An 18,226-nucleotide genomic window follows, 5' to 3' on the forward strand; every position below is an offset into this window, starting at 1 on the left:
GAAACAGCCCTTCCAGGGCAGCCTTTGCTAAAGCTGGTGGTGCCTTCATGCACTGATTCTTTGGTTTTCTCGGTGGTCTCAACCATCTCTAAAGCTCCAGTTCCTTCAGGAGTCACACACTGGGGCTGCAACACAGAGAAAAGGTAAACAAAGTATGAGGAAAGCCAGAAGTCTTTAAAAGTTGCTCAAGGGTAGAACTGGATGTGCACTTTTTGTAAAACAAAGCAGTTGTGTGAAGCTTCTGAAAAAAGGAAAGACAACTTGCCAGGTTTCTGTAACTAAGCAATCCGTGTTTCCTGAGATGTACATTAGAGATTTGGGGAAATTTTTTTAACCAATTGTTTTTACCAGAAGCATCTGTTCACTGAAATTGTTTGCAGAACAGGGTCAAACTGGACAAAGTTCTCAACTTAGTGCTTCCCTTAAAAAAGATTTGAAATTGTCAGAAACACCCCACCTATATAGTTTAAATAATACAGTTTCTGGGTTTTTGGATTTTTTGTTTTAAGGATAAACACTGAAACTGAAATAAAATATTTTTAACTATCAACAGGAAGTACTTCAATGAAACTATAAAATCATTTAAGTTGGAAAGACCTTTAAAATCACTGAGTCCAACCCAATACTGCCAAGTCTACCATGTCCCTAAGTGCCACATCTTTTAAAGACTTTCAGGGATGGTGACTCAGCCATTCCCTGGGCAGTCTGTTCCAATGCTTGACAACCCTCACCATGAAGCAACTTTTCCTAATATCCAATCTAAACCTTCCTGGCATAACTTGAGGCCCATTTCTTTTTGTCCTGTTACTTGGGAGAGGAGACCAACACTTGGGAGGTAGTTAAAAAATAGACTTCTTGTCTTTATTCAAGACAGTATAAGAACTTAAATCTAATTTTAAAAGTATTTGTAAAACAGCAAATCTGTTTCTTCTCTTTTCTTAGTATATACCCAGCTCCTGCTGAGTATGAAACTACAGAGCTGTGCCACCCCATTTACTGAACAGTAGTCCTGCCCTGAAAAATCACTAAAATTTTAACAGATCCTAGGAGGAATGTAGTGAATAGGAGTTTCTAACTCCTCTAGAGGTCTTGGAAATACTACTCTTAGCATATGAGAAAAAAGGCAATTTTTGAATTGTAATTCTAAACACGAGTTGTGCCCACTTTCACTGCTGACAAGTTTCAAGTTACACTGGGAGGCAGAGATGGCAAATTTACTGTGGTTTTCATTCACATGTCAGCTGATGGATACGCAAAACTACTGAATTTTACATGAATGTGGTAATCTGTGCACAGCAAAATCTGCCAGAATAAACAATTGCAGTTGACACTGAAGTCAGGGCATAAGTTAAGAGGAAGCCAAACTCATAAAGGACCATCTTAGCCCAGCAACAGAGGAACTGTTATAAAAAGTGTGTGCTGGTGTAATAGTAACAGAGGTCTTTGGGGACTTCGAGACTCTGGAGTAGTGCATGTCCCTTTCCATGTTTTAAAAGAAGACATGTTTTCTCATACACACAAAACACCTGTGACACCCCATCCTACAGGTGACCAAACCAAGTGGTGACTGTGCTTTTTGCAGCTGGGCACGTGTCAGAGTCTGGGACAACATCCCCACTCATCAGGTGACACAGGATTACAGTTGTTGTAATTCCCCTTGGTTAACTAAGAAAGTTAACTAAGTGTAGCCTATAACTCATAACCAATTATCACTTGCATTTGTAGCAACCACCCAAAATTAGATTTAAACCTTTTCATAAATATGTGGAAGAAGAAGAAGGAAATATTTAAAGTAATGTAAATAAACCCAGAACTAAGTAAGGCTTTCCTCTTAAAAAGTTCTTGCATTCATTTTCTGGTTACTTACATAAAATTACTCGGTTGTGAGAATCCTCATTTTAGATAGATCTACTACAGGTGTAGTTCTGAGTATGGTGTGTATTCATTAATGGTTCAAACTGGAAGGAGTTTTAAAAATAAAGATTATCTCAAGCAAGTGAAAAGTTGAAGAACTAAAATAAAGGTCATTACTGATACTTCCTCTTAGTTGCAACTGAACTGCTAAAAACCACCATCAGAATAAATGGCATTAGACATCTAACACCTGGAAAACTTAAACTGTGCTTTCAGTCACACACTTGAGCAGTGCAAAATATTCCATTTTCATGGCTGCTGTGTAAGTTTCTTATTAAATTAAAAACAAAAGTGCAGGATGAAATGTGGAAAAGTCCATCAGAAGCCCAAAGCACTCATAAGGGAGTGAGGTGACAGTAGGAGCTTCAGATTCATTTTTCAAATATTCATTCTTCAGCTAACAGTTGGTGATGTCAAAGGGTTTCCCCATTCTGTTTTGCTCTGATCAAACTTAGATTCAGTGAAGAACTGGGCTGATAAAAAGTCAGGATTGTCATGATGGATTCCCATGTCCCAGGAGATGGCAAAGCTAACAGCTGACTCCTGACTCAGCCACACTGCTGGCCAGCAGGCTCTTCTAGCAGGGTGGTTCAACTTCCCTTGTCCCAACCTTTGGAATAATTTCAACATGATTTCTGCTCTCTTAACATTTTAAACAGCCATGTCTTGCTGGGAAATACAGAGATTAAAAAAACAGCACTGAGGTAATTTCACTGAAACTATATGGGAGCACAGGCTTTCTACACACAGTTGAGAAAGAAACAAATTTTCTTTACAAAAGTCTTGTAAAGAGAGAACCTTGGCATTCTCCTATAAGCCTATTCATTTGCCAATATGAGTTCACTGTAAATGCAGCATTCAGAATGGCAGTTCATCTAACCAGTACAATCCCTTGTCATTTGAAATAATAGAAAAAAAGTTTGTTTAAATGTTATTACAAATGTTGTCATGTACATTTTTTTAATGATTAATACAAATCCTTGAAATTAAAACAACAACTCAATCAAGACATCAGGTTGTCCCTTTTATACTGTGGCACTTTTCTAATTGTTTCCATGCAAAACTATCTAGCAGCTTGTTATCCAAAGGTCAGAAAAATGCCCAAGCAAGGACAAACCCTCTGAGTGTCATATTCATGGAATGCTAGATGACTTCATAGTTATGAAATTATTTCATTTCTCATGATAATTCCTGACTTGCCAAGTTAGTGAATTTTAAGAACTCTGAGAGCAGATTGTAAGATAAATGTGAAATAATCCATACTTCTGGAGTCAGGGACTTCCCTCCAGGCATTAGTTCATACTTGACTTACTTGACTTACTCTTGGGGATAAAATGAGTTAGGACAAGGTCTTAGATACCACATTCTCTTACTGGGAAAGAAAACCAACTTGCACAACTTTGGCTGGCTCATGTTTCTTGTTACACAGGCACTAAGAAGCAGCGGTTGCCATGAAATACTTTATTTAACCTCTGCAAAATGTTTTTTTAGTATGGCAAGGCAGTTCAGTTAAATGAAAATAAATAGTTTTAAAAGGATTGTATTTCTTCTACATTCACATCAATAAAATTCTCCATTTTTATTTTGCTAATTAAGAATAGAGATGCGGTAATTGACCATTTGAATTATTTAACACAATTAAATATATATAGACCTAAATTATATATTTTAATAGTGCTTTATTTACATTTTGAATTAATTTTATTATTAATGAAACCATAGGCTAAGATTTTTTTAATTTCAACTTTTTTATGTTACAAAAACAGCTACAGCACACCAAGGACTTGGATTTATCAGCTCTCAATGGTGTCCCTCCAACTGTTTGGCTTAACTTAAAGCTCCTTGCTTCCTTCATTTTTTCCTTGCCTGGATCCTTTACATTTCATGGAACCTAACCTTTCCCTTTTAACTTTCACTCTGATTCCTGCAAGTCTCGCTACTTTGGCTAAGATTTCAGTCATAAGTCCGAGGTCCGATGCTCACTCTTCTACACCGCTCCATCCCCCTACATTTTCCTCAGATTTCACGAGGTTTTGGCCCCCCTAAGGGATAAGACACCCCCAACTCTGTAGTCCCTTTCAGAGTTGGGGTAGGTCCAAAACTGATGGTATTTGAGGCTTTAAGCAGCTCTATCTAAAGCTGCCAGATTTTGTGAGTTCCTTCTGCAGATTTTAATGAAAGTTGGAGGTCTGTTAGACATCATTAAAAGGGAAGAGAAGATACATCATGCCTGTGCTCTACAGACAGCACTGGCCCCTACATTGTTATTGGATCAAGTCTGCACTCCTTATCTTGATCTTCACATTGTTTTGTGGGATGGGCCCCAGTTACATCAAAAGTCATGTTTGTCTCCAAGACAGCTGTGTTTTTTAGATGAACTGGAGCATATGATACATAGGGTGAAACTCTGAAGTTAGAAGAGATGTGATCTTCCTAGTAATTTACTCAGAGTTAAGGAATTCTGTCTTGCAAGACAGTAGGCAATTGGAGGGTCCCACTAGGGATCACAGCAAATGTAAAAACCAGATATCCATGAGAGTCCCCTGAATGTATTCTGCACAGATTGTTTGCTTATGAACAGACAGCAGAATTTGTCTGTAATGTGCTCGTTATTACTTGTTGTTTTCCCCACACTCAAACTTCAGCAGAGTCCTCTGAGGAAGTGCAGAATGATGGAATTAAGTTCATTTGTGTGCTTTCTATGCAAAACATAATGTTGCATAGTAGAAGTTTTTAGAAAGTAGCAGTTCTCAAACCTTTGTGTAGTCTCCTTCCAGGGTTACAGTAACAGTTACACATTATCACTTTTCATCATCTTTAACTTGAAGCAGCAGATATAACGGAAAAAAAAACAGTTGCTGTGTTGAATTGGGCAATGACTTCAATGAGAATGTGGGGATTAATAAAATATATTTATTTCTTATCAAAGTAAGTAAATATGCCTGAAACTGTGTCATTTTATTGCTACTTATATAGAATTTGAGGGAAAATATATCTATCATTTTTCTGATCATATGCTTTCAAAGCCTTGAGCAGATATTACTTCTGGTTAGTACATTATTAGTACCTTCACTGGAACACATTTAAAATTTTTCTTATTTTAAATAGTGTGTCTGTGAACACAAATTCTAAATTTTATAAGCATACTTTTTAAAGGCTACTGTAGTTTTACAAATAGCAAATTTGCTATATAAGAACTTCTTCCTTGTTCTACCAAAAAAAAGACTGGATCCACATTTTGATTCATGTCACAGCAGGATCACAATTCATTGTTATTTACTTCCAAGTTGCTGTTCTTTCAGATATTCAGTTATATCATGAAAAATTACATTAACTACTCTAGGTTCAAACTTAGAAACTGTAACAGCTATATCAGTTGTTATTGGGATATTTTCCCATTTTGCTGTTTAGTAGTGCTGCAAGTTCTCTGAACAATCTGTTGTACTTTACATAATCCTGCCCAGGTCATTAGAGAACAACATCAGGCAAAAAAGCTGTTTGTTATTTTATACTGTTCACACAGTGAGAAGAGTACTATTGTTTTTTCTGGGGGTCCTGCATTCTAAAGCAATGCTTATACTTTATTACATGTAATTGAATTTCTAGATAATATCTGGAGCAGGTAAGGATTAATATTATCCATGAACATTTATAATTTGGTTACTGTTCCTTAGCTAAAAGACTTTTCGGCAGTGTGTAGGGTGAGTTTGTACCTGTGAGGTTCAGGTCTGCTTTGCAGGTAATGTTGAGGTTCACAACATCTCCAGGAGCCCCCAGGGTCAGAGTTTATCTGCCAAGTGTGACCTTTTTTCTACTAGCCAGCATGGGGGTGATGGAAATTGCCTTTTCCGTGGTCTGTCCTACAAGGGCCAATGGCATAGAACTGGATGGTCTGTACTGGCTTTCAGTCCTACAAGGGCCAATGGCATAGAACTGGCCAGATCTCCCAGGTCACTTGAGAAAATGACACCAAAGTGAAGTTCAAGCTATTTTGGTGGCCACTGTGGCTGAGGGTGTGCAGAATAAATATTTCATTCACTGTTTTTCCAAATACTAGTTGGTTTTATTGTTGTGAATCCTAATCCTAGTCAAGAGCCTCTTTGTATTGTGAAAACACAGTAAAAAAAAAAAAAAATCAAACTTCCCCATTTAATTTTTCTGTTAGAAATTTCTTTAGTTTTGAGTCTTAGAATTCAGCTCCCATCTCCAGACCTACATTTCCTCTGTGCTGCTGCATTATCACAGCTTTTATTTTACTATCCTCAATCTTTTAAAATTACAACTGCTCCCCTACCATTTACCAGGTCCTCACCTGATTCTTCCCAAACTCTCAGAGTTCATAGCAATTACCCTTGTTGGCCCCAAAAAAACTTTTCCTAGTTTCACTTAGAAGACAAATACAATCTAAAGAATCTTGGTGAAACCAAGTTAAATCTGATGAATCTACAAGTAAATAGAAATCAAATTCGCATCACTAAGCATTTTGATGGCTCAAGCTTTAAATTACTTACACAGCTGGAAGTTGATGCCTTTTCTGGATAGGCTAAATTCTTAGTCTCACTTTTAATCCCCCCATTTTAGTCCTCATGCTTTGTCATATGACACACAGCTTTATTTACTCAGATCATATCCTTCACTCACACATCTAGCTGAAAACCTAAGTAAATTTTGAGGACCACATAGAAACATTCTGTGAAGAGACATGATAAAGACATTATTTTAAAGATAAAGTTTTCTAGCCATTTGCTCCAGTAAGAGCAGTTTTTCATCTTAATCTGCCTTCCTTCAATTAATTCCTATTTCTCTCAAAGCAGAAATCCATAATGGCTAAGAATCACAAATCCAAACCCCAGCCAAGTCTAGTCAAAGCAAAACTCGCTGGGTTATCTGCTGGTATATTTCCCCAACAGAAAATGCAGAAATCAAATATTTACAGGAATGAGTGCCTACCTTCACATATACAATAGATAGTCTGTTTAAATTCTCTCTATGCTACAAATTTTCATTTATCAGTGGATTGTATTTCTTAGAATGCTTTGAAGTCCCTTTTCTTGTACCTTAATGCAATGAATTCTCTTTTCTCCTAATACATGTCCCATACCTAGCTATATTCATTGAACTTTTTTGAACAGAGTGTCTAATAAATTCTGAGAATTAGCATAAAGCTTGATCAGTGAAAGAGTTAATGCCAATTATTGCAAATCTTTAGTATCAGGTCACTTTGATACCTGTTTGGTCACAGTGAGATGCAAATAAAACCAAGGTTCTGGCTTCGGTCCCTGTATGGGCCATTCACTTAAGAGCTGGACTTGATGATCCTTGTGAGTCCCTTCCAATTTAGAAAATTCTGTGAATCTGTAAATCTGTTTTCTGCTAAAATTATGCTAATGTCTGATAACTTAGTTCTCTAAAAGCACTGCCATTTTTTTATTTCCTGCCATATGTTTCTGCATCATTTAGTGTCATTTGCTGATTATTTCTAGCCACCTTCTCCAGAAATCTCACACTTAAATAATCATTCAGAGATCCTTTTTTTTTTGTTTTGTTTTCATGCAGTTTCTTGGCTCAAAAGCAAACTTACACAGCACTCAATTCTTATACTGTTAGGTCATTAATACAAATATATTAGATCTCTTTAAAGTCAATTATGAAGGCCATATCCTTTGCGTTTACCAGTATGCAAATTGTATGTTTGTAAAATAAGAAAATGCCAGTAGATTCTAATAGCTCTTCTTTATTTTTCTTTCTGATCTTGAAGTTAAATGCAGACTAATCACTACACAGAAAATTTGTAAGGCAGCGTTTGGGAGCTAATGACTGCTCAGGGAAAGCTGACAGCATGTTCCTTGGGAACATTCAACTCGTGAGCAAAGCTGTTTGTACAGGGTGGGAGACATCCTAGTGTTGTAGCTACATGTAATTACTAATTGTCAATTAGGGCATTTACATGGCGTCTATCTTTGGAGCACACAGTATTTTGTGGGCCTACTAGCTGAGACTGACCACTTAAGTACCTTTTCTCATTATTTGGCTGTCATTTCCAGCTACCATTCTCTCCAAAGTAAACAGTTTTCGTGTTTCTCCTAATTTTCATATGTGATGAGATTTATTCCCAGCTGCCTCTGTGAGAAACTGAACAGATTCCAGCCACTGCAATTGGATTTTTTTTGTTGTTTTCTTTTTCTTTTTCTTTAACTAATGCTTCAGAATTGAAGTGACATGTTTGTTTATGAGTTTGGCTATCCTATTGTACAGCCTCCCTCAACATAACCTTGAATACAAAGCTGTGCCCACACGTGTGCACATCCAGATGCCTTCCTTGCACACACGGGCACGTATCAGCCTTTGTGCTCCCAGCATAAAACTCATTTCAGTCTGAATGCAGCAGTCATCACTCTTGCAAATTCAAAAGCCACCCACTGAATGGATGTTATTGTTCTGTGTGTAACTTGTGCTGAGGATACCACAAATTGCAAACAGGCTACTGAGTTGTAATATCTTTGAAAGTTATTGCTGTGGTTGTTTCTTAAAACAATGTAGGAAACCCCAACATCCAGCCCTTCACTAAGTCCAACTGACCAGGCCCATGGTGAGTGCTATCTCTTTCTGGAACCAAATCATGGAAGAACACAGTATCTACAAGTTTCAGTTTTTGCTAGTGTAAATAATCGATCTTTGGGCCTGATCCTGTTCTCAATTACTTAAATTAATTAATGACAGATGTCCAAAATCAGAGTGAAATTCAACCCTCAAGAGAGAACTCCCACAAGGCCTTCATATGACTGTTTTAAAGAACTTAAGTGATGCTTAGGCTCTGTGCTGGCCCTCTGCAAAGAATAAATTTTACCCAGAATGCTTATTGCTTTGATCCCTTATATATAACTCACATCCTTAAGTTTGCACAGCCACAAAAGATCTATACAGAGCTAAATAGCCAGATCTTCAGCTGGTGTAAATTTATGTAACTTCATTGACCTACATGGAACAGTACCAATTTTCACTACTCTGGCTTAAAGAATCTCCATGGGACAGAGGTAAGTGCGTATGGTGGGTAAATGGATGAAAGGCTCTTCAAATGATGAAAGACTATATTGCTCTGGAAGTGATTTAAGTTAAACTGGAAAAAAGCCACTCCTTTTCCGGAATAAATCACATAGGGAGTATAATTACGCAGTTAAATTTCTTCTCATGCAGTCAAGCTTGAACTTACCACCACATTTGTGTAAGAAATGAAATGTTTCCCATCTCTCAGCAATATACCACATTCTACATTTAACAGACACATATATGCAAGCTATACAAGTCCTTCTTTATTTTTGAAGGGAAGGGTATTTGTAATTTTCTGTCTTATTCTGAAGGCAAAAAATCTGGCATGGACCTGTGTTCCGTATCACCTTGCTGGTAATAGAATGGGCTTCTAGAACAATTTCAAAGGCATTGAAGAAAATCTCTTATTTCCTGTTTTATACTCTCTAGTCTACTTCCCCTTTTTTTTTTTTTGTGAACAGTTGTGTGCCTGGATGTTAAACATTCTGTTAAAGCAGGTAATTTATAGAAATGCATGATTCAGAGCCATTTCATGGTATTGTTACTTCTTCTGATTGTGTCTGAAATCACAGAATTACAGACTGAATGGATCATTCAGACAACTGGTGTGCTTAGCATTGCTGAGATTTCAAACCAAGAATATTTCTCTGTCATGGGAATTTATATCCTACTGCAAGGCACTTTTTCTTCCTGGTTATGTATTGAAGTAGTAATTTCTTTCTTTCCAGCTGTTACACATCTGTATTGAAGGCTGGGGAAACTGGCGGTGGTCTGAGCCATTCAGTGTGGACAATACCGGGACCTTCATTCGCACCATTCAGTACAAGGGCCGGACAGCATCACTTATTATCAAGGTTCAGCAGCTCAGTGGAGTGCAGAAGCAAGTAAGGATTTGATCCAGTTAGGAAAAAATAACATGAGTAATTTAAACTGTTGCCTGTTCATGAATTAGTCACTTTGTTATTTATTCTCTCCTACTGGGATCTGCAAAAAACAAGTATAGCACTCTTTTGGGGCTATTTTGGGGAATTTTTACAACATTTTTCTTCACTTTGGTGTCAATCTTAGCATTTAAAAGCTCAGTTACCAACATGTATTTTATATGCTCCAGTAAACATCTCTTTGCATGGTTCATAAGTTCTGACAGTGCTAAGTTACATAATCTTTTACATGTTTTAAGCTCTTGAGAAACAGATTTTTCTCTTAATTTTTTTTAAGAAACTCTTCATAATGTATTCTGGGTAGTAGTTCAGACCTACATATTTTTTAAGTGAAAGAATTACCAAATTAACATTTGTAAATCAGCTGCTGTGCAGTAACTTTCCCTTCACTGTCTTTGTAAAGTGACGTGTAATAACACTGCAGCCATTCTGCCTGCATTGGCAGAAGCCAGAGCATGAGGTGGACAGGACATGCTCAGCTCATGGATGTGGCAGAGCTGTACTGCACAACAACAGCACAGCTGACCAGACAGGAGCAGTGCCTGGGGTCACTGAAAGCCCTGCTGAGATTTCACATGGTGGGCTGTAGCTGTGCTGTGTGCCCCCATTCATGAAAAAAGAAATTATGATGGTTGTAAAGGGGGGGATACACGTGGAATGGTGTTCCCTGGTTTAGCTCGGAAAAATTCAGATACATCTCTACAGTAAACAATTCATGCATGATGGACAGCAACAACGCCAAGTCTAATCTGGTCATTTTCTAGGTGTGTGCACTTAAATACAGAAACACGTTACAGTAATTTAATAAAATGATAAGCTTTAAAATGGCAGACATACTGTGAAAGCTCTGGATCATTGGCTTGGGATGGGAATGTGAGGTATCCATAGAAACCTGTCTGAAGTGCATCCCTGTGACTGCTCAGAAATGTCTCAACATGGAGGCCATCACAGAACTCTTAAAATCCAAACCAGAACTGTCAGCCATGGGCAGTACTGTCGAGTTCAGTGGGAAGGAAAGTGGATACATGTTTCTTTCAAGCATGGATACTGCCTTTGCAATATTTCAAGCATTTTAATGCCTAGATTTCTATGAAATTGGACATACATTTGGCCAATAAAAATAATGTTTTACCAGTCACTGCCTTCAGCAGTGCTTGGGGAAACTTAAAGCATGGAGATTATTCTTCTACAGGTTTTCACTCTCTAATTCAATTTTGACTTTTTTTTCCCAATTGTTTACATAAGAGCTGTATTTCTTGTGTGTTTTAGATCCTAATCTGTGGAAGACAGACAGTCTGTAGTTACCTTTCTGAAAGTATTGAACTGAAAGTGGTTCAGCATTACATTAGTCAAGATGGACAGGCTGTTGTTAAAGAACACATCAACTGCCTTGCAGCCAAGCAGAAATTGCCTTCGTATATCCTAGAAAACAATGAGCTCACTGAGCTGAGCGTGAAATCTACAGGAGATGAAGACTGGTCCCAAGATGTATGTCTAAGTTCAAAACAGACAGAACACAGCACTGTCATTCAGGTATGATGAGAAATGGGTATGTGGAACAGAGCATTAAAAATGTCTGAGAGAACTGAGCACTTCACATTTAGACTTCTGTTTGATATAATGAAATAGTGAATGTTGTCATCCTGACATAATGTTAGTGTAATGTTGATCTTTCTGCAAACAGGTACCATCTTCAAAGAGTTCAATTACATATGTGTGGTGCACAGTTTTGACTTTAGAGCCCAATTCACATGTGCAACAGCGATTAGTAAGTACATTTAATGTTTCTGAAATCTAAATGTTCATGCCTTATGTCTCATATAATAAATTAAGGTCAGAATGACCCACTGTAAAGATTTATTAATAGTTTTTTCAACTGTTGTAATACTGAAATAAAATTTGCTTTAAATTGCTGTATTTTTTTCTGTTTTGTAGATTGTTTTCAGCCCTCTTTTCATTGTAAGGAGCCATCTTCCAGACCCTATTATCTTACATATAGAGAAAAGAAGCCTGGGATTGAATGAAACACAAGTGATTCCAGGGAAAGGACAGGAGAAAGCACTGCAAAATATAGAACCTGATCTTACACACCACCTGACTTTTCAAGCCCGGTAAAATACTTATTTTCCTTGAATATGGTTCATTTGTATGGAAAAGAAAGAATAATTTACACTTGAACTTCTGCATTTTTTTCTAAAAGTATGCCATGCCCAGAGGGGATATGACTGAACAAGCATATGTAGCTGAAATTATATTGGAGGAAATATTAAATTTGGTGTAACTATCCTAAGCACACTGGCATTTGTTTAATTCAGCAGTTCATATTCTTGTGTTTTAAAAAATAAATTCCCTGAATTATCTTGAAATGTTTTTTTGAGAATGCTGAAGAGTTTTTAGGGTCATTACAGGGTCATAACAAATCCATACATGTCAGTAAATTCTCAGGAACTTGTTGGACATCGTAACTTGATTCATCCACAATTACCATGAGAGTATTCTTGCTGCAGAGTCCACTTGGGAAGCCTCATTAGAGAAAATATTAATGCTAATGCTTGATCTTGTGTAAGTGACTGAGTCTGTTTTCAATGACAGGGAAGAAGATGATCCATCTGAGTGTGCAGTCCCTATCTCAACCACTCTGATTAAACAGATAGCCACTAAATCCAACCCGGGTGGCAGCGTCAGCCAAGTGCTCTCCGAGTTCTATGGCATTGCCAGTCCTCCCCAGCCTGCATGGCCTTACAATAGGAAGGATTCAGACAGGTAATTCCTTGCTAAACCTTCTTCATGACTTCATGACATGCAATTTGCATTGCCTTTCCAAATAAACTGAAACCACATTCTGGAAGACTATATGTGATAAACATTGAATGTATTTTCAGCAGTTACATAATTCCTGCATGTAAACTACAGAATCTGTGGCAAGTGGGAAAAAAATTAGGTCAGCCTGATGGCTGCCCTTGTTTATACTGAGAAGATTGCATCAATATGGATTTTTTAAAAATGGAACCATTTTTTTGTGAATGCACTTTCTTTACTGCAGCTCTAGAGGCTGTTGTTTATTCAGCTGCTGTTTGTTTCAATAGAAAAACAGGGAGTTGCTGTAGAAGTAGTCGTGGGGGAAACAAAAAGGAAATGTGATTTGATGACTATAAAAGTCACAGGTTTAGCTCTGAAGGACAGTGGTAACTTTGTTAAGGCATTTATTAATTGACTAAATTCAGGCAGAACTTGTGGAGTTAAAACTACACCTTTATAGCCTACACCTATCTAGATCTTTGTGACAGCACCTCGATGTGTTCCAGAATGATAAGGTAAGAAGAGAAGTTTTTCTATCTCACAACCAGAAAAGCCTTGCAAATTTCTGAAAAAGACACCTGAGCATTTGTAATCTTGAATTCATTATTCATCCTTTGACTTTAAGTTTTGGCTTATTTGTTTTTGACAGCAATGAACAGCTCTCCCAATGGGATAGTCCAATGCGGGTAAAGCTGTCAGTGTGGAAACCCTATGTTAGAACTCTGCTGATTGAACTCCTGCCCTGGGCTTTGCTCATCAATCAGTCCAAGTGGGACCTCTGGCTGTTTGAAGGAGAGAAGATTCTTCTTCAAGTACCTAGTGGGAAAGTAATTATACCTCCCAACTTCGAGGTAACTATGCCATTCACATTAGCAGGCACAGGTCTGCTAAACACACTGGTTCTCAAGAATTGTTATTACTCCAGATGATTCCCACTTTCCAATTACTGTGTCTGTTTGTCTGCTAGTCATGATGAAGAGTAGCAATAACAATAGGAATTCACCACACTGATTGAGTCACCTAGTGGGTAGCACAACATACTTGATAGCAGTGTTAGAAAAACAACATCCTAAAAATGCATAGTTAAAAATTTTCCATAACACCCTGTAGGAAGAAGGCCATCATTCCATCAACAGCCTTTTCCCCTTCCTCTCAGTTCAGCCAAAGAATCTGCAACATGGGTATAAGGTAGCAGTCCACAAAAATTGCTATAAAGGCCAAGTAAAGACTTTGTGTAAACGTGTCACTTGAAAAATTGTTGACCACAGTAGCAAAATTGACAGCCTGAAAGGAATATTTGGTTTGAGAGCGTTTTATATTATTTCATAGTTTTTAATGTTACCAAGAAAAGTTGATAATCACACAGAATGAATTACAATAGAGGAAGATTTTATTTAGAATGCCTGCCTTCCTTAATTCAGTGTAACAGGTCTTCCCACATATCTTGGCCATGCACATTATTTTTTATTATTATATTCTTTCATTTCTAAATAATTAAGGTGATTTGACACAGCAGCTTGTTAATTCCAGTTGAGCAATCTGATAGTTCCTGTTTATTCTGTCATCTTTCCCCCCCCATATATGTCTGTTAATAAACAAAAGGTCTGCCTAGTAACACACCTCAGTGCAGACTACAGCTTTGATCCCCTGTGAGGATCAGTTCCTTATCCACCTTGTGGTTTCATCTATTCTTGTCCCACATAGAAAGAATCAGAGAGAGAAAGGCAGGAAATTGTATTCACTGCCTACTGGAAACTGCATTTAGATCTGCAGTAGAAATGTATCAAATTGTGAACAACTGACAATCCATCATTTTTTCACTTGCAGGAAGCTTTTCAGGTTGGAATATACTGGGCAAACACTAATACTGTGCACAAATCAGTGGCAATTAAACTGGTTCATAATGTGACCTCCCCAAAATGGAAGGATGCTGATAATGGGGAAGTAGTAACACTGGATGAAGAAGGTTTTGTTGAAGCTGAAATTAAACTTGGTGCTTTTCCAGGTCATCAAAAGGTTAGAAGAAAATTATAATGATTTGTAACTTTATCATGTAAAAACAAAGTCATATAGCAGATAAAACAATCAAATGTATGCAGTGTGAAAGCTTCTCCCTAATTATGTTAATATATGTCCAACATAAAGAGAGTATAAACAATGTATGAAATATAATTTGAAGAATTAGATTGCCAAAAACATACTGTGCAACCCGTAAAGATAATACAATATATCCTGGAGAAAGAATTAATGAATTTTCAATCTTGTTTGGATAACATTGACAGATGCAACTTCAAAAGTACATGATGTGGCTCCAGTTACGAAGTGCATGAATATAGAGAGGATTTCTTTGATTAGAAAGAGAGCAGCACTTGTATTGCAACATTTCACTACCTTTTGTGGTTTTGTGTGACTTCATCACTATTTTCATTTCATCGCAATTTCATTTTCTTACAGTTGTGTGAATTCTGTATTTCTTCCATGGTTCGACAAGGTATACAAATTCTACAGATAGAAGATAAGACAACAATAATCAATGATACGTCATATCAAATCTATTATAGGCCACAGCTTGTTATTTCCAAATCCCACTCAGGAGAAGAGGTAAAGCACTGTAGATACTGTTTTTGTTTGTCATCTGTGGAAAATGGTTGTTTATATCTGTAGCTGTATTTAGATAAGCTGCATATAGCAGGGCTCGGAACCGCAATCTTGAGACATAATAATCATAAAGTAATTTATATCATTTAGAATACTGAATCCTGGGTAAATGCAACTCCAGTAATTAACTGTGCTCAGAAATCTGTACAAGCAGCAAATTCTTGCACATTGCAGAATTAGTTCTGCCTGTTCTCCATCTGTTCAGGCACTAATGGCCATTTCAGTAAAATAGGCAGCGTAATCCGTAGTAGCTGTTGAAAATGTTCTCAGAATTTTTACTGAGTTTGTGTGTAATAGAGGTATATTGGCCTGGCAGGCTGAAAACTTTTTGTTATCCTTTTGGGAAGATTCCAGTTATCTGAGTAAAGCTGCAGAACTAGAGATGTGCCCAAAGTTTATGTATTTCATAGACTGCATCAAATTGTGAATATCAGTTTTCTAATAATCTCACAGAATATTTAAGGACTATCTTGCAGGAACTAAAATGTATGCATGGTCAATATATTTTAATCAACCATTTATACATATTTATTGAGGATTACATTTATAGTAAAATATGTGGAAAGAATTCTTAGGGTCCAGCTTAATAGAAGAGCTGGCAGATGAACGAATTTTTAAAGTTCCTGTTTCTGTATTGTTTTCCTTCTGCTTTAGTTTTCTTCACATCAGTATCTACAATTGTGCATCACACATTTTGTGGCAATCTAAATATAGGGAATTGGGAGAATGCTGATGTTAGAATCCATTCTTATTTTTGTAACCCTAAATGGATTTTGTTCACACATTTGTGTAACAGGAATGTAACTTGATTTTAGAGCTATGTTGCGCTACTGAGAGCACAGAACTATAGAATCACAGAAAGGCTTGGGTTAAAAGAGACCTTAAAGATCATCCAGTTCCAAACCCCTCAGCATGGGCAGAGATAGACATGTTCCGCTAGAGCCGGCTGCACAGATAGCTGTGCTACAAACCTATGCCCTGAGACAGATTTGGCCAAGTGGCCTTTAATGCAGCGCACTTAGTGCAACCTTTAGTCAGTCGTGGTCATCGGCTACTTGAGAGTGTGCAAAATCAACGTGAATAAACCTCCTTTTAAGAGCCAGCATGCCGTGCTACCACCCCCTTTTTCGTTTCCAGGACTTCCAGTGCCCCGAGAGCGCGGTGTTCAGCCTGGGCCCGGCCGGGGCGGGCAGCAGCGAGGCGCTGGGCGCCGTGCCCTGCTGGGACCTGCTGTGGGAGCCGGGGGCCTCGGCGGCGGGGCCGTGCCTGGGGCACCGGCGGCTGCTGCTGGCCTTGGGCAGCGCCGGGGCCCGGCCGGCGTGGAGCCTGCCCGCCGCCGTCAGCGCCGAGCTGGCCCGGCAGAGCGTGGCCGTGCCCGCGGCAGCGCCGGCCCGGAGCGGATTGTGCACCAGGTATGCGCGCTCTGCAGCGCGGAGCTGGGCTTGCTGCTGCCGAGCCTCAGCTGGTCAGAAACAGTAAGAGAGTAATGCCAAATCAATGTAACACATGCCCCCCATATGGAAAGGCAAGTCGTACTTTAATTTAAAAATCTCCTGATGCTTTTGATGCCTTTATTGTAAAGGGTTTAGTGATATGACTGTGTACCTGCTATTTTTTTCTGTGCATGCAAAGAAGAGCATGAAAAGCTTATATTGGGGAATTAAGGTTTTGGGTTTTTGTTTTTTTTTTTTTATTTTGTGAACAACAAGAAAAGAGTTCAAGGACAGTGTGTAATAATACAATACAAAAATTTAGGTTTTATTTATAAAAGGTAGACGTGTATTTTTGTAAACATAATAAGAGGATAAAGAAGAAAAGACAAAAGGGATGAAACTATTTTGAGATTAGGAAAAATTTCAAATTTTAAAGCTTGAACTGTGCAGTTGTACATTCTATTTACAAACTTATGGAACCAGCTAGTTAAAAATAGCAGTCCAGTGACATGTCAGATGAGCAGCTTCGTTTCTTGAACCTGATATCTGAATCTATTCATGCTTATGCTGGTATGAACAAGAAACAATCTGCTGAAATTAGAGAAGCTACATCAGTATATATCACCAGAGATGTGATCTTTCTCTTCCCTGAAGTACTTGATATTATTCAAACCCTCACACAGTTCCTCTGCAGAGTCCAAGAGGTGTCATTTTGGATACTAAAGATTCTCACACAGACTTCAGATTTAAAAAAAAAATTGATGGAAACAATAAAGGAAGGATTCCTTATCATTCTGACACAGGCATAGAGAATCCAATGTTCCTTATCAGATTTTTCAGACTTTGGACTTTTTAAAATCACCACGAGGTATGGGTTTTTTAACAATAGTCAATTAATTTGCTCAGGAGAAAAAAAAAAGAATGTATGTTTATGCATGAAGATATTTTACATAGCTAATAAGTAGAACTAAATTCATTTAATCTCATTTTGGAAATCAATGTAGTGATGATCCATAACAGTAACATTTAAAAGAGCAATAGCAGTGTGGATCATTCCAGGGGAGCAGTCAGTTAGATTTACCTATTTGTTCAAATACCTTTCATGTATACCAGAGAAGTATCCATGCAAATTCTTCTGGAAAATTTTAAAGATTTATGTTGGAAATTTGGGCCTACAATCTCATGTTTTTAATTTAATATAAATCTCTGCTGGCTAGGACTCTCATCTTGTAGACACACATGTTCAGTTTAACTCATGAGTACTCTCCATGAAGCAATTTCTTCTCTCATGTTTTTAGGCTATTTCCATGTGTTCTTATGTTGAAGTAGAGATGTGTACTTGCCTAAATGTAGATAAATGTCTATGGACCTGGAACTTGATAATAAAGAATCTTACAGATGCTAGTTTTGAATGTTTTTAATTGTTCAGAGTAA

The 18,226-nt window shown here is 37.7% G+C and overlaps 1 protein-coding gene across 1 annotated transcript in view; it reads left to right on the top strand.

Moving 5' to 3' along the window:
- Positions 1-18,226, top strand: part of VPS13B (vacuolar protein sorting 13 homolog B) — a 423,217-nt gene that overhangs the window by 376,016 nt on the left and 28,975 nt on the right. The window contains exons 42-50 of the mRNA XM_039705990.1: positions 9,690-9,845; positions 11,172-11,435; positions 11,587-11,670; positions 11,838-12,013; positions 12,495-12,665; positions 13,351-13,552; positions 14,529-14,717; positions 15,156-15,302; positions 16,497-16,771. Of these exons, the coding sequence (XP_039561924.1) occupies positions 9,690-9,845; positions 11,172-11,435; positions 11,587-11,670; positions 11,838-12,013; positions 12,495-12,665; positions 13,351-13,552; positions 14,529-14,717; positions 15,156-15,302; positions 16,497-16,771 (1,664 nt within the window). The remainder of the gene's footprint in view (positions 1-9,689; positions 9,846-11,171; positions 11,436-11,586; positions 11,671-11,837; positions 12,014-12,494; positions 12,666-13,350; positions 13,553-14,528; positions 14,718-15,155; positions 15,303-16,496; positions 16,772-18,226) is intronic.

Source organism: Passer montanus, unplaced genomic scaffold (assembly GCF_014805655.1).
Source record: "Passer montanus isolate IOZ18808 unplaced genomic scaffold, ASM1480565v1 scaffold19, whole genome shotgun sequence".
Classification (NCBI taxonomy): Eukaryota; Metazoa; Chordata; class Aves; order Passeriformes; family Passeridae; genus Passer; species Passer montanus.